Source organism: Stigmatopora argus, chromosome 23 (assembly GCF_051989625.1).
Source record: "Stigmatopora argus isolate UIUO_Sarg chromosome 23, RoL_Sarg_1.0, whole genome shotgun sequence".
Classification (NCBI taxonomy): domain Eukaryota; kingdom Metazoa; phylum Chordata; class Actinopteri; order Syngnathiformes; family Syngnathidae; genus Stigmatopora; species Stigmatopora argus.
In genome coordinates this window covers 7,084,407-7,108,735 of record NC_135409.1, presented here as the reverse complement: position 1 = coordinate 7,108,735, position 24,329 = coordinate 7,084,407, and the positions used below count along the sequence as shown (strand labels likewise).

At 39.8% G+C, this 24,329-nt stretch overlaps 1 protein-coding gene across 5 annotated transcripts in view; it reads right to left on the bottom strand.

Annotated features, from left to right (window-relative positions):
• Nucleotides 1-24,329, bottom strand: part of tbc1d22a (TBC1 domain family, member 22a) — a 137,776-nt gene that overhangs the window by 99,381 nt on the left and 14,066 nt on the right. For 3 of the 5 annotated variants that reach the window (XR_013298308.1, XM_077593586.1, XM_077593585.1), the window contains 4 exons: nucleotides 21,397-21,467; nucleotides 13,855-13,983; nucleotides 11,311-11,376; nucleotides 7,918-8,032 (listed from right to left, as the gene is read on the bottom strand). Coding sequence is in view for 4 of the 5 variants with exons in the window: in XM_077593586.1 (XP_077449712.1) it covers nucleotides 7,918-8,032; nucleotides 11,311-11,376; nucleotides 13,855-13,983; nucleotides 21,397-21,467 (381 nt within the window). In the remaining variant the exon portion in view is untranslated. Of the gene's footprint in view, nucleotides 1-7,917; nucleotides 8,033-11,310; nucleotides 11,377-11,704; nucleotides 11,768-13,854; nucleotides 13,984-21,396; nucleotides 21,468-24,329 lie in introns of all 5 variants that reach the window. The other 2 variants (XM_077593587.1, XM_077593588.1) reach the window with 2 other exon arrangements.

The following is a 24,329-nucleotide window of genomic DNA, read 5'->3' as shown; positions in this document are numbered from 1 at the left end:
GATGAAAGCAAGCGGTGCAGTCATTTATCATTTACAGCGTCGGCTCAGGATTAATCCAGTTGTTTGACTGACTTTCTATTAATTCTAAAATTGCAAACATGTTACATGTTTCAAGTGCTAAAGCTTGAGGCCTAACACTTGGAGATGAGGGCGCTTGTGAAACATGCAAGTTTGTGGAAGCGCAATTAGTGCTGTAACATCAGTGTTAATGAGCGACACACATTTTCCAGAGGTGGCATTGAAGCTGTCGCATCATTAAGGTGCGACTCAACCTGACAAGAATGGGTGTGACCAACACTTTGACTCATAGCCGTGACGCATGGCAACACAGCAGGAGACCACCGCGAGATTAGACTGACAAAAATGAGGTAGCAAGACAAGATGTGTTAGAAAAGTCTCGCTACACTTGAAAGGATCATCTTCAAACCCGAGAGAAATAAACCGATTACGTATTTTTCAACTAAGTCTCGCTGGAGTACAAGTTGCACGGTCCAAAAAAGGCACCAAAATAAAGAACAGGCTAAATAGAGTCTTTTAACATACATGTATGAACACATTGTTTTATACATGCATTCAGAGCAGGGGCAATATTTTTTATCGTAGCGTCATAAGACTATGAGAATTTAAGAACCTTAAGTTATGCCGTTAGGGTCTTTTTATATGTCCCACCTTCAATATTTTTACATCACATGGACCGGAAGTTGTTTGGGGTAGGCAGACTTCAACTTGTAGCGACGCAAAGGTCGGTCTGAACACAAAACGGCATTTGGCAACGGGCGTATGTGTGAGCGACGCCTTGTCCCGTGACAAAACTAAGCCTGTTTGAGCGCAGCATCAGAGGCAAGAAGGAAAGTTCATGCTATCATTTGATAGTTCTTGGACATGACAAGCTTATCTACACTGCGTCCCCAGTATCAAACCTTACTAGCAATAAACCCTTGGGCCACCAAATCACCCCATCTTGCATTAGCCACGCAGCGATACTCATGTCCATACACCAAACAGCAGACACTTGAGCTGTTGGCAAGATAATGTAAGTCCTTGACATGAAATAGAATACAGATTCTAATACCAAATCTGTCTATGCGCCGCAGATAATGACCCACTTACCCTGGGGTGAGATTGTTTCTTGTGAGAAGAAACTCAAAGTGTTTAATGTTGAGTAAGGCTACCACATCATGTTAATTGAGCGGCGCAAATATCTCCACTAGTGCTGAGGTTCCATTTGCTGTCATATTGGCCGAGGGCGCAACATATACAATTCCAATTGATTCCGCATGTCTTCTAAATCCTGTCACCAGAGTAATGTCAAGTGAGAGAGGGGTGAAATAGAGTTCTGTGCTATTGTAGGGCTTGCAGAAGGACAGAAAAGGGAAGAGCGATAATGACGCATGAACTGCTATATTTATCATTTTTCCCACTTTTTCCTCAGGAGCAAATTTACAGTGGTACCTCGAGATACGAGCTTAATTCGTTCCGGGACTGAGCTCGTATGTCAATATTCTTGTAACTCGAAGGAACGTTTCCCATTGAAATGAACTAAAAACTAATTATTTCGTTCCAACCCTCTGAAAAACACCAAAAACAGGATATTGGATTGGAAAAAAAATATTTATTTCTTCCAATTCACCATCTATTAACAAAGTAACACATAACTAGTGGTTTAATATTACTAAAATGTGTTTAATAGTACTAAAATTATACGGATTTCGAAGGGGGGAGAGAGAGAGACGGACAGAGAGAGAGGTTTTTTTTTTCACGGCAACGCTGTCGTAACATAATATAAACAATTTTAAATGAACTTGGATTAAGATGCAGACATTCAAAAATAAGTTTAATCTAACCGTACCCTAAACTTAATTCTAATTTTGTATTAAAGTTTGATACCTTTCTTCTCCCGGGTTAGCTTTATTTGCGCGCCTCCACCCTGACTTTCAGATGCAGCCTATCGAGGGTTGTTTGCTTTTGTATTCCCTTCAAAATATTCCCAAAATGATGCACACAAATGTCCTCACATTAGGATAACGCACGTATGTCGAGGTACCACTGTATACAGTACTGATTTAGCATAATATTGTTATAATTTTCAGTGTCCTATTTCTGTTTCAAATGGAGGCTTCTTTTCCTAGTTCTGACAATGAAAAAAAAATACAGAAGCTTAATCTCTTTTTGATGTTCTTTCCAGCTTAAGCATAGTAAATCTGCATCCGTAATACACTGGACACATTTGGGAGCTGACAAGAGTTTCTTGAGATGCTGCAAGTCAAGTCCATTAAGTCATTACGGTGTGTAATCTGCGGGTTTAGTTGGGAATAAAACACATTAGGGGAACAGCGGTACACTGACATTATTCGGAGTAGCAGACACGTTTGAGGATAGAAAAAGTGAAGCTGAAGGGCTATGAAATGCCTCATCACAGTTGGAATTAATGTGTCTGGTGGCTCGGTATTATGATTCTTTGTTGATTTTTCTTTTTGCACCATCATTGTCCCTTTGTGCAGACGCATATCCATGCAAATCAACCTCTGTGAAATGTGTTTCCACTCGTATATATATTGCAGTTCATGACACAACCCACCTAAACAAGGTGGATTGTGACAGTTGCGTTCAATTGCATCAGGTCAAGCGCAATGCATCCGAAGATAAAAACCTATTTTTCTGTCACGACAAAAGAGCAGTGACAGAGCGGGAACGAGAACGACGTTCATGGCGAGTTTCATATGAATCCTTTTTATAGTCAAGTAATTAACTTAATCTAAAAATATTCAATACTCCACGATGATTATTCACGGCAGATACATCACTCTTTGACAGACCTATTTCTTCTGAATTCCTGAGTGCTATTGGATTTCATTAAGAAGAACTAGTTAATATCTGTTAACATTGAGGGATGGAACCAAGTCTATTGATTTCCAGATTCATTGGTTGATATGTCTTCACTTGCCCTTTGAAAAAACTCAAATTCCACCTTGTCTTGTTTTTCAGAATACAGTGGTACCTCGACATACGAGTGCCCCAACATACGAGCAATTCGAGATAAGAGTAAACTTTTGGCAAGATATTTATCTTGAGATACGAGACTAATTTTGATATACGAGCAGACAGCGGACGCGAGAGGCTGCTCATAAGAACATCATGGACACTGTCTCTCTCCCCGCAAATCCCTCTTTGTAATGTCTCTGCGAGCACCGGGCGGAGCGTTTTTCAGTGTTTTTCCCGTTAGTCAGTGCGAATGGCGTATATACTACTTCTCGTTGGCAAGTGGTCGTGCGTTATCCTATTGTGAGGACATTTGTGTGCATCATTTTGGGAATATTTTGAAGGGAATACAAACTCAAACAACCCTCGATATTGACTGAAAGTCAGTGTGGAGACAGGGCAAAAAGATCCAAGAAGAAAGGTATCAAAATGTCAAACAAAATTAGAATTAAGTTTAGTGTTAGGTTGGATTAAATTTATTTTTGAGTGTGTCTGCATCGTAATCCAGGTTCATTTAAATTTGTTTATATTATGTTACGATAGCGTTGTCGTGTAACCCCCCCTCTGTCCGTCTCTCTCTCTCCCCCCTTCGAAAACCGTGTAATTTTAGTACTATTAAACACATTTTAGTAATATTAAAACACTAGTGATTTGATACTTTGTTAATAGATGGCAAATTAGAACAAATAAAACATTTTTTCCAATTCCAATTGGAAGGAATTAATTTGTTTTTAGTTCATTTCAATGGGAAACGTTCGATTGAGTTACGAGAATATCGACATACAAACTCAGTCCCAGAACGAATTAAGCTCGTATCTTGAGGTACCACTGCACAATACAGCCGCAAAACCACACGTAAACCTCAAGCTATTACAAAAAGGAGGCGCCATCAACAATGCGAATAGTAGAATATTACCCTATATGAACAGCCAGAGATTTTGGCGATTGATGGGTGGAGACAGAGACAAGGGGGTCAAAACTGTGCGGCTTATTCAATTTCAACTGGTCTCAATTCTATTACTTAACTCCAGAAAGGGGGTGATTGCATTCTAAAGCCTATAGAACATTGTTTGGGATGTGAGAGTAATACAAATTGGTGGGGTGAATGTCTGGGAGAAGACAGTGAATAATCTCATTGAATCATTAAAGTTGGAAGAATTAGAGTAAGTAAAAGTAGAACAGCAACAGCCTTTAGAATACGTACAAAACACAAACAAACAATTAGACCCAGGCTTGAAACAGACCAAAGTCTAGTAAGTAGGCGTAGCAATAGGAAGGATGATGGCGAGGGAGAAACATGTCGCCGTCCCTTTTGTTTCGAATGACCTCATTCGCATTCATTATAGTTTCTTTGGAAAAGGCTATTATAAAAATCTGGTGGCTATGAAATTAATGTACACTCATCCAAGTCGGCGGCTCGGTTTTAGCGCTTTCATCAAACTAAGTTCCGATTCAGTGAGGTGGAAAGATTTTAAAAGTGGGAGCAACTTTGGATAGATACTATATCCTACAAAAAATTGAAGCCTGGGTCACGCACGCCACTTTGTGATTAGTCAATAAGGATCTTGCGCTAGACATGCTAGCTCACCCTGAATCTATTCTTATCTGTCAATGTTGTTTATGAATATACGTAGTTAGAGGCCAAGCTACAGAGACAAAAATCATTAAATCGACCAAAACATAATTGAAACATCTGGTGAATGTCATGTGAAGTGTTGGGGTTATTCTGGGATGTTATTATATATGTGCATATTGGGGCAGATAGGGAATATGTGCATATTATTAAATCATTCTTATGAAGCTTGAGGCAGCTGGCTTCGAGGACATTTAATTGTTTTCAGGACTATTGACTCGGATAGGACACCATGTTCCAGGCCGAGGACTGTTGATCTGAGTTCACAATGAAGATCTACAAAGGACTCTTAAATTGCTTTGACTTGGATTCCGGCAGATGGCGATAATCCAATCAACTTCCGAAAATACTCGCATATTGTTTAAAAATACTGTCGCTCGGGTTATACCGCTGGATTATTCGACGGAGTGCCTGGATTCTTGACAGTTGAAGACTAATCCAAATAGAGAGACATCGTTGACATGTTCCAGCTACTAAATTTGCAAGTGAGAATGGACCTTCACATGAAATGCCCCTGTCGCGCATTTGGAGCCTCCGTCGCAACATGCAGACATGTATCGTCATTGTGCAGGATAAAATACAACATTTAATTTGGTCTAAAAGGAATCTTTTAAGAATAAGCGACAGCAATTGCGTTTTCTTTACACATTAGTCTTGTCTTGTATGTCATTATGCTGATGTAAATGGTACAACAGCACATAGAATGGTGTCTATCGAGACTTAGTATTTTTAAGATTTCTGCCATTTATTGAATATTTTTTAAAAAGAGGGCAAATGGCGTGACTGTGATATATTCAATCTTCATTAGAGGACCTGAATAACGGACTAATTCAACGACTTTGTAAAACGAGAAAGAAAATTAGGAGACTTTTGTACCTGAGCTCCTCCAGACGAAAAAAATAGGCATCAGTTTCCCCCATGCAGAAAAAATGATTGAAAGCTGTGATTCCCAAAGACGCCATTTTCCCCAGCATCTCCCCTGCTGTCATTCAGAGTGCCTCGATTTCAACACCAGCATGTAGATTACAATATGGATCTGGTTCCAGATCAATTAAAGCCTGCACCGAGCTAAACTATATAACTATTACGCTGGACTAATGGTGTGCAAGGTAGAACAGACAAAAGCTAACGAAACAGCTCAGAAAATTGGAAACGACAACGGCAGACGCTCTAAATCAATTTCCCTTTGAAAGGAGAAAAAAGCAGCTAAATTGCTTCACAGTCTAGGGGGATAAACAACAATGTTCAATGCGGCGTTTGACACATGATTTTTACTGCCATGCCGAAAGACAAAATGTGAATAATCACACCATTTGACTTATGTAATTTGCCTTTTTTCATTTGGTATTGACGGATGATTGTATTGAATGATGTATCTGTGAAAGATAACGCAAGGACGAATGAGGTGATTATCAAACTTGCATACAAAATGGAAAAGGTGATTGAAATCTGGGGTGCCGAGGGTCACAAATGTCACAGAGGTCGAAAAATAAATTTCACATCCACGTGATACCAGATTAGCCAAATTAAAGTTATATCGACGACTTCTCGTTGGCAAGTGGTCGTGCGTAATCCTATTGTGAGGACATTTGTGTGCATCATTTTCTGAATATTTTGAAGGGAATACAAAAGCAAACAGCCCATCGATAGTGAAAGTCAGGGTGGAGGCAGGGCAAATAGAGCCAACCCGGGAGAAGAAATGTATCAAACTTTAATACAAAATTAGAATTAAGTTTAGTGTAAGGTTAGATGAAACTTATTTTTGAGTGTCTGCATCGTAATCCAAGTTCATTTAAATTTGTTTGTTATGTTACGATAGCATTGCCGTGCAAACAGCCCCCCCCCCCTGTCCGTCTCTCTCTCTCCCCCCTTCGAAATCCTTCTATTAAACACATTTTAGTATACTATTAAACCACTAGTTATTTGATACTTTGTTAATAGATGGTGAATTAGAACAAATAAAACATTTTTTACAATCCAATATCCTGTTTTTGGTGTTTTCCCAGAGGGTTGGAACCAATTCATTTGTTTTTAGTTCATTTCAATGGGAAACGTTCGTTTGAGTTACGAGAAAATCGACATACAAGCTCAGTCCCGGAACGAATTAAGCTCGTATCTCGAGGTACCCCTGTAGTTGGTATGAAGCCTAGAGAAAAGGTCAGAAAAATCCTGATGCTTTGAACGTGCCATATGTATTGTTTTTAACATTCTTTGAAGAGATTTTATCATTTAATTAGAGTGTCTTAGCTAACTACTACTGTGATAGTGGCTACTTTAAGCCTACACAAAATGTGTTCATATTGACGGTGGATTGTTATGTAACAGAGACAAGAGAAGAAAATGAAATGAAAAGTGGGGAAAAAATGTGGGCTGAGATTGAATCTCACACCTCCTACTCTTTCACTACATAAACCAAAAGTAGAGCCCCGCTAATGTCAGCTTCGTGTCGGAGAACGCGTCTCTTGGCGACAACATCAATAGCGTACCCGGCACGTCAAAAAGGTTTGTTAGTTGTGCGCGTTGTTCGCGCCTCATCAGTGCACGGCAAGGCGGCGCGATGCTTTGAAGCCCCGGTCTAAGGTCGCACCCACTTAGGCTGGCAGAACAAATAGAATGAGGTGCAGAATGAGAGAGCAGAAGTAAAAAGCAAAGAAGACTTTACGATGAAAGAAGTGCGCACACTTGGAGTACATTTGCTGATCCCAAATACGAGCTTCCATTATGTCTTGGGTCAGTTGGGGAAGAGGAAGCAATTAAAGAAAATGTTCTAGCTTTAGCCAGACTGGCTTTTTATACTGCGGCCATTGTGCTCTTTATGTGCAAAGTGCTGCTGGAATAACCAAAACTAAAGGTTATCACAAATGGGGGTGGTAAAGGGGGATTAAAATAGAGGCTCCAAAATCTCCAACCTCTTGCGTGTCAGCCAGCACTTATGCGACAGTGGTTGGAGCGTGCAACGTTCCCTGCAGAGATTTCAATTGTTCCTTGTATTATAAATAAATTGAAAAAGTTGGGGGAAACAAATTGAAGCACGTTAAGACTACAAAAACATGCCCGTAATATATTGAGCATCACTTTTAAAAGCAATCATTTTATAGCGGATGTTGAAAAGAATATCCCGGCCGGGTTGCTGAAACCTTTGTGCAATCGGAGCAATCTTTTTGGCTCTCGTATCTCAAGGTACTACTGGACAGTACAGTTGAGCTAGCCTTTGTTTTTTTTTTATACCACTGTACATATAACAACATAAAAGTTAAGACTATAATTATAACAATTGATATACAAGAAATTTCAAGTTGACTCACCGATGTACTCGAAGACGTAGACCACAAAAAATGGCGTGACCAGGTCGTTGATACCTTGCACGTAGCCACTGGCCGGGTGGCGGATGGCCCAGATGAATAGAATGCGTTCAAATATCTGAGGAAGAGACAGAATGTCAACAAGTGCATGTTCAATCTCTTCACATGGATTTGAACTAAACCAGCCAACAGTTCTATATTAAAAAAAATATTTAAAAAAAGTCAAAGTCTAAATTTGTGAGCCATGCACGTGAGTCAACATGTGGGCCATAAGAATAATGTGAAGCATGCCAAGCTTGCAAAAAGAAATGGAATTTAATAAGAACGTTGCTTTGCAGTGGGAGTTTGGCTGAAACGACTGCCTTGAGTTCATCGGAAAAAAAAAACAACCCACCGACTAAGCATCATTTGAGACGATTTTTCTGTGATTGTTGTTGTTGTTGTTGTTGTTGTTGAAAATCCCTGTTCATTTTGATGTATTATGGCAAGCTTTACCCATTTGAGTGGTCCAACATACGCTGTCAGTCCAGGTGAATTAGATGAGGCTGAATCCTGGGTTTGTTTTCCTCGCACAAATGGATTTCCACTGAAGTACACATACATCTACCCGCACCTTTCCTGCATCATACCCATCGAGCATCTTTTTTTTTTCTATAAAGGAGAGTATGTCATGTTGCTGTCACTTTCTAAATAACCTCATAGCTCATTGTGTTATGGAAAACACAGACATGTTGACATGCCTTTTTGTGGTGTTTGTATTATTCAAATAAGTTCAATCACTGTTAAAGCAGGCAGGGCTGATTGGAAGACGTAAAACTCGCCTCTGGTCTGTCCCCTTACCTGCCTCCACACCTTTATCAAAGCCCCATCCATCAAACAGAGGCGCCATTGCCAGCAAAAAAAGGGGGGTGGGTAATGGCACTTTTCTTTTCATGCTGCCTCAAAAGCTGACATGCATATTTCACGTTTGCTCCTACACAGAGAAGTGCTCCAAGTTAAAAAAAAAAGCATCATCTCCTGCCTACGCAGTTGTATTACAAGCAAATAAACCCATCGTTATATATCAGAGGCACATAATAAGCACCTACATATGGAAACTAAACTTGCTGTTTTGTGTGTAGCCCGCCGTTGGCATGGAGAATTATCTGCTTTTATGTTTATAGTTACAGTAAACTTCAGATGAAAATGTACATTAGAATCAAAAGCTGAGAGCGACTAAATCTAGCAATTTGGTTTAATAAAAAAAAAGGCTTCACATTATTAGATTTGCTGCTTGTGGTGTGGTAATGGATTGTTTTTTTCTTCCCGTTCGTCAGTGCGAATGGCGTATATACTACTTCTCATTGGTAAGTGGTCGTGCGTTATCCTATTGTGAGGACATTTATGTGCATCATTTTGGGAATATTTTGAAGGGAAGACAAAAGCAAACAACCCTCGATAGGTTGCATCGATAGGTTAGATTAAATTTATTTTTGAGTGTGTCTGCATCGTAATCCAAGTTCATTTAAATTTGTTTATGTTATGTATGTTACGAGCGCATTGCCGTGCTAAAAGTCTGGCCACCCACCCTCCCTCTCTGTCCCTATCTCTCTACCCTCCACGAAATCCGTCTAATTTTAGTACTATATAACAAATTTTAGTGCTATTAAAACACTAGTTATTTGTTAATTTGTTAATAGATGGCGAATTAGAACAAATAAAATTGTTTTTCCAATCCAATATGATGTTTTGGGTGTTTTTTTAGAGGGTTGGAACGAATGATTTTTTTTCCGTTCATTTCTATTCGTTGGAGTTACGAGAAAATCGACATAGGAGCTCAGTCTCGGAACGCATTAAGCTCGTATCTCGAGGTACTACTGTACTAATCTTTCCAATGTGAAGTCATCCTACTGTTTGAAAACCAACCAAACAAACACTTAGGTATCACTTATGAAGTCCCTGCAGAACTACTTCAATATCCCGCTCTGCCTGATATGGAACAGACTGTTGACTGCCTAAATTTCACAGCGCCCCCCGAGTGGGGGGTGCAAGCTGGAGAAACAAACAACTGCATAAAATGAAGCAGAGTTGATTTTCAGGTGGAACTGCAGAACGCATAACCATATAAAAAGGCCCCCTGGAGTCTGCTGCATTGGGAAATATATGGCGGGAGCGCGTGATGGTGGCTGGAATGATTCAAATCAATGCTTGTGGCTTTCATTTTGCTCACAGTGGCAAAGGGAAAACCAAGTTTATCTGAACGGGGGGCATACATGATACATATCATACAGTCTTTTCATTTGATTTGATGGATTTCAGCTTTGAGTCGTATTCTTTAACAATAGAAGCACAAAAGGTACCGTATTTTCACGAGTACAAGGCGCACATAAGTCTTAAATTTTCTCCAAAATAGACAGGACGCCTTATAATCCAGTGAGCTTTATATATGGACCAATACTAAAATTGTTATCACGATAAAATAAAATTAATCAGTCGATAGGATACACCATCCTCTACAGCTCTCAACTACGGCAAGCAGCCCCCGACTCTACTATTTTCCCGCAGAAAAAGTACTGCGCAGTGACTGCTGGGATATGTCGTTCTTTTGTCAATAAACCCAATGGATTGTGGCCTGTATACATCAACATCAACACAGCATGACGAAGCATGGAAAGCACCGTTGGAAAAGTTATGCCAGCTACCAGCTAGCTACTATTTGCGAATGGATTGTGGCCGCCTGGACGAACGTATAAAACTCAGCGTTTTCGATGACTCATTTGGACAATTGTTCAATTCGGACACAGAAAATGAGGACTTTGATGGATTTGTGGGTGATGATGACGTGAGTACATTGTAAAATGGCTAAATGAAGTACAACCAAATTCAGTTTTCCTTCTGTTGCCTTTTTAAAAACGTGTTTTTAGCGTGTGGGTGTAGCGTGTATGTTTAAGCTGGTGTATGTTTTGCCATGCCTGGCTGCGTCTATAAAAACGGTGCGTCCTGTGTGTGTGTGTAAAATACAGAAATAGCACTCGTTATTGACACTGCGGCTAAAAATGCAATGCACCGTATAGTCGTGAAAATACGGTAGTCTCGTTTTTATTCCCTCTGAGGCCAAAGGTTCTGAAGTTTTGTTGACTTATCGAGAACAATAGCTAACCTATTGGAGTTAAGAATAGAACACCCTGCCCTGTCCTACCCTAGCCTTTCCTGTCCTTCTTCTTGGATGTATAGACCACTGTCAAAGGGAGTGAATCCATTAAATAATAACCTAAGACAATGAGCCACTTTTTACCTGACATAGCCAATAAAAACTAAGCAAAAATAGTGACTGAATGACACCCCTTTTTAGAAAGGAACACTAAGTGAGATAACATGCGTGCAAAGGAGTAAGAATCGAGCAAAGGGGGATCTCACCTCTTGGACAGAAGCTTGTTGAAAAAGAGGAATAAGAGGATTAGTTCTCGGTATGTCTATGTGAATCTGCAGAGAGAGAAAGGGAAGACAAAAAAAGACAAACTGAAGCAAACGGGCAGGTTAGCACAGATCAGACAGCGGGCTGCGCGACAGTTAGCGGGCACTCAGCGGCCTCCGTTAAAAGTACGCTAATTTCGGAGCGCACCCCAGCGGGCGAGCGACATGACAGGCGGACAGAACTCTGAGAAGGGAGACAAAAAAGTAAAAAAAAATGGATGCAGAGCAGGCTGGAGCCAAGCCCATTGGGACAGCGGAGATTGTGCCTGATTGATTATTGCTTATTACAGATCCAACCAGGTAGGGAAGGAGTACTCACAGCCCTGACCACCCTTACCTCGGTCACCTTTGGTTGTAGTACCAAAGACTCAGGACTCATCCTAGGAATGTCTATTTGGATCTGACATGGAAGAAAGAGTTTTAGATACAAAGATGCACAAACGGCGTGTTCGCCAACATCCGTCAATGAAATCTCGCTGTGCACCTTGCATCGGGATTTAGTTTATTGCGTGGGTTCGCGGTCCCAAATGCCTCATCAAATTAAATGGCAAAAGAGATCTAAAAGCCTCGCAAAAAAATAATTGCCCAGATTTAATTGCCTTCCGTGCATATAAAAAGTTTAACATCAGGCGGCTTCAAACTCATAACTTGGTGCTAAGACAAAAAATAAAATATCCAAACGCTCTGAATATGTAACTAGGAAATTCATTTGATGGAGAAATTGCCAGGGGACCCATTTTCGGGTGAGTTCCTTGTTAAGACACTGGCGCCCATAGACTGCGTTAGACGTCCAATCGAATTGGAGTGGGGAGGGATGAAATAATAGATGGATATTTTTTGCAGGTCCAATTTGAAAATTAATTACAGTGGTACCTTGACATAGGAGCAATTCGAGATACGAGTAAAATTTCGGGCGAATATTTATCTTGAGATACGAGACAAATTTTGATATACGAGCAGACAGCGGACACGAGATGCTGCTCATAAGAACATCATGGGCACTGCCTCTCTCCCCGCAACTCCCTCGTGTAATGTATCTGCGAGCACTGGGCGGAGCGTTGCAATTTTTCAGTGTTTTTTCTTCCCGTTAGTCAGTGCGAATGGCGTATATACTACTTCTTGTTGGAAAGTGGTCGTGCGTTATCCTATTGAGGAAATTTGTGTGCATCATTTTGGGAATATTTTGAAGGGAATACAAACTCAAACAACCCTCGATATTGACTGAAAGTCAGTGTGGAGGCGGGGCAAAAAGAGCCAACCCGGGAGAAGAAAGGTATCAAAATTAGAATTAAGTTTAGTGTTAGGTTCGATTAAACTTATTTTTGAGTGTGTCTGCATCGTAATCCAAGTAAATTTTAAATTTGTTTATGTTATGTTACGAGCGTGTTGCCGTGCAAAAATCCCCCCTCTCTCTGTCCGTCTCTCTCTCCCCCCTTCGAAATCCGTTTAATTTTAGTACTATTAAACACATTTTAGTAATATTAAACCACTAGTTATTTGTTACTTTGTTAATAGATGGCAAATTAGAACAAATCAAACATTTTTTCCAATCCAATTTCCTGTTTTGGGTGTTTTTTCAGAGGGTTGGAACGAGTTAATTTGTTTTTAGTTCATTTCTATGGGAAACGTTGGTTTGAGTTACGAGAAAATCGACATACGAGCTCAGTCCCGGAACGAATTAAGATCGTATCTCGAGGTACCACTGTAGATTGAATGGAAAAGTTATAGCGGCATAAATCTCCCATTGGAAATCTATGGAGAAGTTTTTGTCAAATTTTGGTGGAACTGGCTGACACCTTTGGACTTTATGTCTTGATTTGGCTCATAAGATCACATCCGCGCAGTCTCAAAAAAAGAGATAAAAATATTAAAAGGTACACACGTATACATTCAAACAAGCACATCAGTCCTCAAAAATAATGTCTTTAGACACAATCCAGGTCATTGTGGAAACAAGCTGGCAAGCAATTCAGGGGCAATTGGATGAAATATTACAAGGCTTCGCTCACCCAGATGTGTGTTATGAGTTTGGAATAAACTGGAACATCAACAAAGGAAAATGTGGATGTTTTCAAAGCCAAAGAGGACTGCTTATTTTTGTCAAATAAATGGGTGAGATGGAATGAGGAGAAACCTTTTTTGTCAAATAAATGATTTCGCTAATTCTGCCAGGAACATAAAATAGGGCACATGTGTAAAAGTGCCGGCCCGGGGTCCAAATCTGGACCGCCGCTTCATTTTGTGTGGCCCGGGAAAGTAAATCATGAGTGCCGACTTTCTGTTTTAGGATCAAATTAAAATGAAGAGTATAGATGTATATTAAATTTCCTGATTTTCCCCCTTTTAAATCTATAATTGTAATTTTTAATCATTTTTTTTCTGTTTAGTTCAAAAATCATTTTGTAAAATCTAAAAATATATTTTAAAAAAGCTAAAATAAACATTTTTGAGCGTGGTAATATAATAATAATATAAATGCATGCACACCTGTCTGTATGTATCTTGGTGGTGCTCGTCATTGCGGGAGTCGTAGTACTGTTGGATGAAGCCAAAATACTCCTGTCTCTTCCTCTGCAAGACATTCTCCCGCCTCTCAGCATTGGCAGGCAGGTAACCCTAAGAAAAGTGGTAAAATAAAAACCATGTTTTTGCATTTTGTTTATTGATCTACCCAAGTACAAATAGGAAAACTTGTCCATTTTTGTTACAAGACTTTCTACTTTCTGATTTGCTAAAAATACAACCAAAAAGACTTCAAATATCGTTAATTATATTCACAACAGCAACTGTTTAGAGAATACTCGAACAAACACCTGTATATTGTTAGAGTACAAGCACAAGGAAAACACGCGTGGGACTCATTAATTCAGTCTTGTTTGTTCCTCAAACTGCCAGACGATTTTTTTTTCTAGCTTTGGTTTATCTCTTTCATAGGTTTGTGTCAGTAGAACAACAAAAAAACAATATCTTTTATGTCTGATTTAAAACACTGACCTGCCTTAAACTGTCAATAAAGAGACAGTCTCCTCTCCCTCATATTGCTTACTGTGCAAACAAAGCTGGAGATGTAATAAACTACCATGCGATGCTACTTTTGGGCCCAAGCAGTCGATGCTTACGCAATAAAGAGACGGCAAACTCAAGAGCTGGTGCCCTCTGGAGCTGTAAATTATTTAATTGAAATCTTTAGAACAGAAGAGCGCGAGCATAATCCCGTGTCCACATGAATAAACTACGAGGTACATTCAAGTGGTGACAACTAAATCAGACACATTAGACAGGACGAATATGAAGACCATCTCGCTGTTACGCCACTACGTTTAACCAATTATGGCCTCCAAATTGACCGTTAATATAATCTATGGCTGTCTTCAGCAGTTTGATGGATGAAAGTACATATCCACCCTGCAAATTATGTCATTATATACCCCTTCAGACAAGGTAAGTCCACTTTTTTGGCAACGTGACTTAGATTTAGTACAACATTTTTCAGAGGATAACTTATACTTTTTTTTTTTCATGGCTTGGCTGAGCCTGCAAGAGTCTCAGTAAAAAGATGGCATTGGTTCTTCAATCATTTGTTTCATTGTGGGTAAGCCATCACACTTTATATGAATATTAGTGTAATTTGACATTGAAGTAGTAGAGTACAGTGGTACCTCGACATACGAGTGGCCCGGCATACGGGCAATTCGAGAAAGGAGTAAAATTTCGGGCAAATATTTGTCTTGAGATACGAGACACATTTTGATATACGAGCAGACAGCGGACACGAGTTGCTGCTCATAAGAACATAATGGCCACTGTCTCTTTCCCCGCAACTCCCTCGTGTAATGTCTCTAGTCGCAACTTCCTCTTCGTAATGTCTATGCGAGCACTGGGCGGAGCGTTGCATTTTTTCTGTGTTTTTTTCCCGTTAGTCAGTGTGAATGGCGGAGTTTGTTCGTTAATACGAGAGGAGTATATACTACTTCTCGTTGGCAAGTGGTCGTGCGTTATCTTATTGTGAGGACATTTGTGTGCATATTTTGGGAATATAAACTCAAACAACCCTCGATATTGACTGAAAGTCAGTGTGGAGGCGGGGCAAAAAGAGCCAACCCGGGAGAAGAAAGGTATCAAAATGTCAAACAAAATTAGAATTAAGTTTAGTGTTAGGTTCAATTAAACTTATTTTTGAGTGTGTCTGCATCGTAATCAAAGTTCATTTAAATTTGTTTATGTGATCTTACGAGCTCGTTGCCGTGCAAAATGTCCCCGCCCCTCTCTCTGTTCATCTCTCTCTCCCCCTGCGAAATCCGTCAAATTTGAGTTCTATTAAACACATTTTAGTATACTATTAAACCACTAGTTATTTGATACTTTGTTAATAGATTGTGAATTAGAACAAATAAAACATTGTTGCCAAGGCAATATCCTGTTTTAGGTGTTTTTTCAGAGGGTTGGAACAAATTTATTTGTTTTTAGATGGGAAACGTTCGTTTGAGTTACGAGAAAATCGACATACGAGCTCAGTCCCAGAACGAATTAAACTCGTAACTCAAGGTACCACTGTATAACATTCTCAGGTGCAATTTATAGTCTGAAAAATAAGGTGTTTGGTTACTGATTTATGTGCCAAATAAACGCCCAGCTATCAAACAAACAGGGCGACCCAAAATGCGGGGTGGCAAATAAATGCTGGGGAGGTGAGGAAAAGGGTGTGTGTTGCAAGTGTCAAAGGCTAAAGGTCATTTTAGCAGAGGCCTCTGAAATGAAATGACCGAGCACCAACACGTACCCAAACAGCCGAGAAAGTTTTAAGACGGACCGCTGCTTTTCAAATCATCAAATATTTCTCACTGTAAAGTGCGTTTCTCTGAGAAATGGCACGGTGCTTAAATTTAAGTGGCTGCATTTGAATTCATTTGCGCTCTACCGGTTAAAAGGCGTGAGTCAAGTGTAAATTCATGGGATTATCTGCTTGCAAAAAAAAAAAAAATTATCTGCTCCTCTGAATGCATCGACTTCTTCAACCTTTCATTGCACTAATGTATCTTCCACACCGGAAGAAGCATAAATAGATGTTGGGGAGGGAATCCATTCAGGGACTTTAAATGAAGCAGCTTCATAAAATTATTCTGGACTTGAAAGCAGAAGCAAACTGCCTCGCTTAGGGACATGGTAAAAGTTGAGCAAAAACATTCCAAGATTTGTACTTATCTCTTGACTTTCCTTTCTTTAAACTTTTGGTTTTGCATTTTCTCAAACACACACACACACACACACAAATAAATAAAATAAATCGAGTAAAAAATGAAGTAAGGGCTGGATTGTCACTTCATAAATTGAATATTAGCCATTAGTTTAGCATACATCTAGGATAGTTCCCACTTTAGGTTTAAAAGTTCCATCTCATGTTGTGTTTCATGATAGCAAAACACCACTCATTTCCTTTGATTCCTTTATGAAACAGTATAAATCCAGCATCCCGTAATGTTTATTTAGACAACAACAATCTTCCTCCTTGTTGGTTTAAATATAACTCCATAGTTGGTCTCTGGATGCAGTCTGCAATCATTTTCCTATTTAATGGTCGATGCACCGCTAATGTAGCATTTTAGATGATATTTAACGCAGTTCTGAATGGCCGCGGGGTGCTTTTTTTCCTATTCACTGGGGGGTGTTATTTAGGTATTGCAAAGATGTAATTGAGGGTGTAGATACAAGATACAGTGGTACCTCGAGATAAGAGTTTAATTCGTTCCAGGACTGAGCTCGTATGTCGATATTCTCCTAACTCGAACGAACGTTTCCCATTGAAATGAACTAAAAACTAATTAATTTGTTCCAACCCTCTGAAAAAACAGGGTTTAAACATTATAAAACTACATTTGTTGAGCAGAGGGTTTAAGTTTACCTTTCTTCTCCCGGCCGGGTTGGCTGTTTGCCCCGCCTCCACCCTGACTTTCACTATCGATGTTTGCTTTTGTATTCCCTTCAAAATATTCCGAAAATGATGCACACAAATGTCCTCACAATAGGATCACGCACGACCACTTGCCAACGAGAAGTAATATATACTCCTCGTACTAGCAATCCCTACGCCATTCGCGCTGAGTGACGGGAAAAAAACACTGAAAAAAAGGCTATGCTCCGCCTAGTGCTCGTAGATATCTGTTATACACGAAAGAGATGTGGCAAAAAAGACAGTGCGCTAAAATCATAAACAGCCTTTCATGTCTTGGACACCTGGCTTTCTCGTATCTCGAAATTTGTCCCGTATCTAGAGATAATTATTTGCTCTAAATTTTACTCGTATCTCGAATTGCTCGTATGTCGGGGTGCTCGTATGTCGAGGTACCACTGTATACAATTCCTATCTGATTTGGATACACATTTGGCCTTAAATTCAGACAGTGTTGCTTCAGAGGCAAATCCTTTTCAACAGTAATTATTTGACTGCTTGCCATTCACTGTCCTTGTTTGAACAACCTGAATTATGAATGGGATACAAGCAGATCAAAGTCTTAACACTGATTGTAAATGATGGAGCAGTTAACATCATTATCTGTAAAATCAGTCCTGTTGCTTTTACGATACATATCATATAAAGCCAAAGTCTTATCAGTGATTCCACAGCTGTTTTTTTTTTCTCCTGCATGTCACATTTTGCAGCCACACTCCATTAGCAAATGTACATATTGCCACGGGCTGCCATTCTTTCACAAAGCAGAAAAGTCATTAAATCTATTTCCTTTTCACTTCGGGCTCGGACGCCAAGTGCTCTTTAAACAAATGAAACGAGATGGTGTTGTTTCTGAAATAATGGGAAGTTGGACCCAATGCATTTTGGCGGCCCGGGGGGCAACCTGTGGAGCCTCTTGATTGCATAGTGAAATGAGGTGGAGCAACAATTCACTTGGCAATATTTCCCGTCGAAAACTTTTTCATTTCCATGCCGAATTACAGTGGTACCTCGACATACGAGCAATTCGAGATACGAGTAAAATTAAGAGCAAATAATTATCTCGAGATACGAGACAAATTTCGAGATGAGAGAAAGCCAGGTGGCCAAGACATGAGGCTTTTTATGATTTTAGCGTCTTTTTTGCCGCATCTCTTTCGTGTATAACCGATATCTACGAGCACTGGGCGGAGCGTTGCATTTTTTTCAGTGTTTTTTTTTCTGTGTTAGCGATCGCTAATACGAGGAGTATATATTACTACTCGTTGGCAAGTGGTCGTGTGTTATCCTATTGTGAGGACTTTTGTGTGCATCATTTTCGGAATATTTTGAAGCGAATACAAAAGCAAACAGCCCATCGATAGTGAAAGTCAGGGTGGAGGCGGGGCAAAAAGAGCCAACCCGGGAGAAGAAAGGTATCAAAATTTAAAACAAAATTAGAATTGAGTTTAGTGTAAGGTTAGATTAAACTTATTTTTCAGTGTGTCTGCATCATAATCCAAGTTCATTTAAATTTGTTTATGTTATATTACGATTCACCGGTGCAAAAAGTCTCCCCCGCTCAACCCCGCCCCCTCGATGTCCCTCTCTCTCTACCCTCCACGAAATCCGTCTAATTTTAGTTCTACTAAACACATTTTAGTAATATTAAACCACTAGTTATGTGTTACTTTGTTAATAGATGGCGAATTAGAAGAAATAAAACATTTTTTCCAATCCAATATCCGGTTTTTGGTGTTTTTTCAGAGGGTTGGAACAAATTAGTTTGTTTTTAGTTCATTTCTATGGGAAACGTTCGTTCGAGTTACGAGAATATCGACGTACGAGCTATGTCCCGGAACGAATTAAGCTTGTATCTCGAGGTACCACTGTATAAGAGAGCACTGTCATGACGCGGCTGTAAATGCTAGCCGTCGGGGTGGGATTGCCTAGCTCCGATGGCAGGAAGGAAAATTTGTTTCTCATCTTTTGTCAGGTCCCAAAAAATGTGCGGGGAAAATATTTAAATATGAAGGTGCATGGTGGTGAGCAGCAGAAGGGCACAAGGGACATCACTGCAGTGGAGTTTTATCAGGAGCCGACGCCAAATTTATGACATACGGCGAGGCCTGCAAGGCCTGGCGTGTGTGCGCAGATTGAGAATAGATTCCAAGCCGGATCTCTGACTATCCATCCTGCCATTCCACAATGGCGCAGACGGGTAGATGCGAGTGCCTTTGGACACGGATTTTTAATCCAAGATTTGGATTGAACCCCACGATAATTCGGATGCCAAGAGGAAGGAATTAATTTAAATCTGACCCAGGTGGGCCAAAAACTTCAAATGTAAATCTTGTTGAAATGACTGAATATACAGTATTTACAGCATATTATATATGTCCAAATATATACTACATATAAAATGTGTCTGATGAATGAGCAGCATGAATTGAATTGAATTTAAATTGAACTGGATCAAATCTAATCATTTGCTGTTTTTATCAATTGTCCATGAATAAGAGCGTAGACCAAGGTTGTCAGATTTGGGTTGGTTCGCGGGCCACATTAACGTCAACTTGGTTTCATGTGGGCCGGACCATTTTAGATATAATATTTAGATATATTTTTTTTATAAATTGATTAAAAGAACTGGATCAAAAGCCGTGAATATTCCGTTTTTATAGATCTAAAACAATGTTTATTTTAGATTTTTTTAATATTTTTTTAGATTTTACAAAATGATTTTTGAACTAAAAACACAGAAAAAATTAATTAAAAAATTGCAATTATTGATTTAAAAGGGGGGAAAAAATCAGGAAATTTAATATACATCTATACTCTTCATTTTAATTTGATCCTAAAACAGAAAGTCGGCACTCATGATTTACTTTCTCGGGCCACACAAAATGATGCGGCGGGCCAGATTTGGCCCCCGGGCCACCACCTTGACACCTGTGGTGTAGACTACGAATCAAGTTTTTTTTTCAAACCCCTAGCGGCCATGTCATTTTGCAAAACTATGACATGACAAAATAGCAAGTGCTTTAAAACCTCAGGCTTTTCTCTTACATGTTTTAAGTGACAGTTATACGCTCAATGTTGAGTATATTGCTCTCTTAGTGGAAAGAACTTGCATCCTAAATGGCCCCTCCAATCTTTAGACCATCTTTTACAAATGTACTAACTAAAATAATAAAACCTTCTAAAAAAGAACTTCTGTGAGAAAAGGTCACTCATAATTCTATTCCATGGTGTGTTGCTTGTATTCCTGAGTCCACTTTGCACTTACATTAACATTCATTTCTCTCCAGGGGAGGATCTTTCTTCACAGTCACCACAGGGCAGTTGCACTGTACAGCTACATACAGTGGTACCTCGACATACGAGTGGCTCGACATACAAGAAATTTGAGATAAGAGTAAAATTTTGAGCAGATATTTATCCTGAGATACAAGACAAATTTCATTAAAAGCTGGCTATCTATTGCAGTGTCCGTCGGTGTTATAAGGCATCAAATTAGTGCGGCGATGTTGTAAACGATGAAAGTGTTGAGTAACTTGACACCAGCAACTCCCACACAAAACAGCCCACACTCGCACCTTTAATGACATCTTTTCTGCGGCACATTAGCCATTGTGCGGTAATTAATGGGAGAGTCACGGTGCTCAAAAAGCCCGTCATCTCTCTGCACACTCGCAGCCAATCGCCACAACAATGGCTTAATGAGTAAACACAACGAGTGTCTCATGAATAAATTATTGGTTCCTCGCAATTAATTTTCCCCTTTTCATCTTTAAAAAAAAGAATAAATGAAAATAGCACACTCAACTGTTACTAGTCTTCATAAATCAAAAACGGAGCAGGGTCAGGAGAAAGACAATGGCAGCAACTTTATGTGCATCTGTGTGTGTGTGTTTTTGGTGATTATCTGTTATGTGTTTATTATTTGGACAAGTTTATTAGCGCAAGCGGCTTTGTGTGCACTTTTGTTCGCATACTTGTGTTTCTTACAGTTCCTAAAGAACAACTCAATCATCATTGCCTAGCCTTAATATTATTTCACATTTGTATACAGAATATAAGCAAAATATTTTAGAACTTACCGAAAGCAGCTTCCACGTGATTGGTCGGACTTGTCGCGGGATTCCAGACCAGCTGAGTTTCCGAAGCTCTTCTGCAAAACAACAACAACAAAAAACCTATAAGAGAAATAATTTTGATCGATACGTCAACTCATTAAACAGCCCAATCAATTAAAGAAAACATTGCAGAAAGTTGGCCCTCGTTGCTTTTTATTAAAAAAAAATAATACCAATGATTACATTCCTTCAGGAGATGTAAATGGAGGGCTATCACATCAAATAAATCAAATGAAGAGGCGCAAATTGAACATTAATAGTGGTATTAAAGAGTGCTTTCCCTCAGTCAATGAAGAGCCTCAGAATGCCTTAATGTTGGCAACGACGCATTACATCAAGTCGATTGCGCTCTCTCTTCGATACGCACCTTGACAGCAATAAGTAATGGTCGTGAGGGCGGCGACGCTGGGAATACGCCATCCGCCGCTATCTCCAAAACTGGATCTGTTATCCAGACAATGGGCGTGTTGATCTCGCCTTTGCGTGAACAAGCATTTCTGAGTGTTTGTGTTATCTTAACCTATGCGAGAGAACTGCATGCAACTCTCAAGTAGCAGTAAATCACATGCAGTATTCTCTTACAAGTTGGCCATTGTTACCCTCTTGAAAACGTTTCTATTGATATTAAAGCTAGAATCTTCAGCGAAAAACACTCAACCAATTATTTTAGGGATTATTCAATTAATCAGCATATATATCAGCATTTTCTCGTAACTCAAACGAACGTTTCCCATAGAAAAATGAACTAAAAACAAATTCATTCGTTCCAACCCTCTGAAAAAACACCAAAACAGGAAATTGGGTGTTTTATTTGTTCTAATTCGCCATCTATTAACGAAGTAACAAATAACTAGTGGTTTAATATTACTAAAATGTGTTTTATAGTACTAAAATTATACGGATTTTGAAGGGGGGAGAGGGAGACGGGGAGACGGAGAGAGGGTGGGACTTTTTGCATAGCATAATTTTTTTAAATGAACTTGGATTAAAATGCAGACAAACTCAAAATAAGTTTAATCGAACAGAACACCTAACTTAATTCTAATTTTGTTTGACATTTTGATACCTTTCTTCTTGGCTCTTTTTGCCCCGCCTCCACACTGACTTTCAGTCAATATCGAGGGTTTTTGAGTTTGTATTCCCTTCAAAATATTCCCAAAATGATGCACAAGTGTCCTCACAATAGAATAACGCACGACCACTTGGCAACGAGTAGTATATACGCCATTCGCACTGACTAACGGGAAAAAAAACACTGAAAAAAATGCCCAGTACTCGCAGAGTCATTACAAAGAGGGAGTTGCGACCAGAGACATTACACAAGGGAGTTGCGGGGAGAAAGACAGTACCCACGATGTTCTTATGAGCAGCATCTCGCGTCCGCTGTGGCTTGTATATCAAAATTTGTCTTGTATCTCAAGATAAATATTTGCACAAAATTTGACTCGTATCTCAAATTGCTCGTATGTTGGGCCACTCGTATGTCGAGGTACAACAGTATCATGTTAGTTACTACCTTTATATTAGTGTGACCTTCACATCTGAGCCTGTTTTCTTAAATTCATCACTGGCACCCATTTGAACTTGGAGGAGCGCAGCAAAAATAAATTTGGTCCTCCGCTGCTTACCCTCCAGTTCAAATGGATTGGACGCCCAGGGCCATCCATGACAACAAATGACAGCAATCAACAGCCTCTCCCAGGAAAAATGGAAGGAACGTGATTGCCGGCATTCAGTGTTTTCTTTTTCTAACAACATGTTCTCTGAATAATATACATATCCCTGGACTGCCAGTGAGCAAGTTAATAGCCCCCACGAAAGCTAAAAAGTACAAATGCAGCTAATAAATAATCCAAATACTTCCATGACTCGCATTGAAAGCAGTAGCTGGGAATTGATAAGGCCTTCACACAGAGTGAATGATATTGATTAGTGCTGCCAAATGACTGCGCCTAGCCTGTTTCTCAAGGCAAATGCAATGAAGTCAGAGACAGATAGCAGGATAGGAAATAGAAATCAGGTAAACAGCAATGGTCTGGGCTCTGTTGGCCGAATTGAGTGAAACACATTAGAGCTTGTTTGGCCGAAAGAGTCGGTCGTTTGTTTTGCGGTGGTTCCGATGCATTTGCGTTTTGAAGAATTCCCGCTTACCTCGCCCACTGCTGCTTTAATTATGGACAAATTCGATTGTGATCTAGTGCACTGGGAGGCTTTGAGGTGCTGGGTTGGCTACAAAGACACTAGTAGGGATGGGGAACAAAGAGATTGAGAATACGGCGCCCTGAATGCGGGTGTTCACCGGATATTTGTCAGACTACATTTCAGGAACTTTCATTGTGAGGTTAATCATACAGATAACGGAACAAGTTTGCCTCCCCACGCCCAGACTTTTGATATGTTTCTCGGGGAATGAAAAAAATACACCCGCTTAAAATCCATCTGCCCTTTCCCCAAGCAAAAATAATGCAGCTTTTAGAAGTGAGAGGAAAGCATCTCTGACTACCGCTCACAAGTGTGTATTTTGGATGCATCATTACTTTGCCGCCAATGACATCTGCCTTTATGTGTAAGGGGGACAGTCACGGGGAAGTTATGTACCGTTCTCGCCCAAGCCGAAGTCATTAAGGGCAAAATCGTTATCCTACGAGCAGCTCTGCATTCATTATTCTTTTAAAAGCTAGTCAAGGGTGTCCCCTTCTCTTGGCGTGCACCCTTTGAACCTTCATTTGCACTGTCAGACAACGAAATGAGTCCATGAATCTTGTAGACTCGGGCTTAATTAAACTATGTTATATTTCGCACACCTGGCATTAATCTTGCCGTAGGAGGAGGGTCGAGGTGGCTCGAGGGACATCCCTTGTATGATGGGAGAATTTGAGCGTGAACGGCAAGCAAGT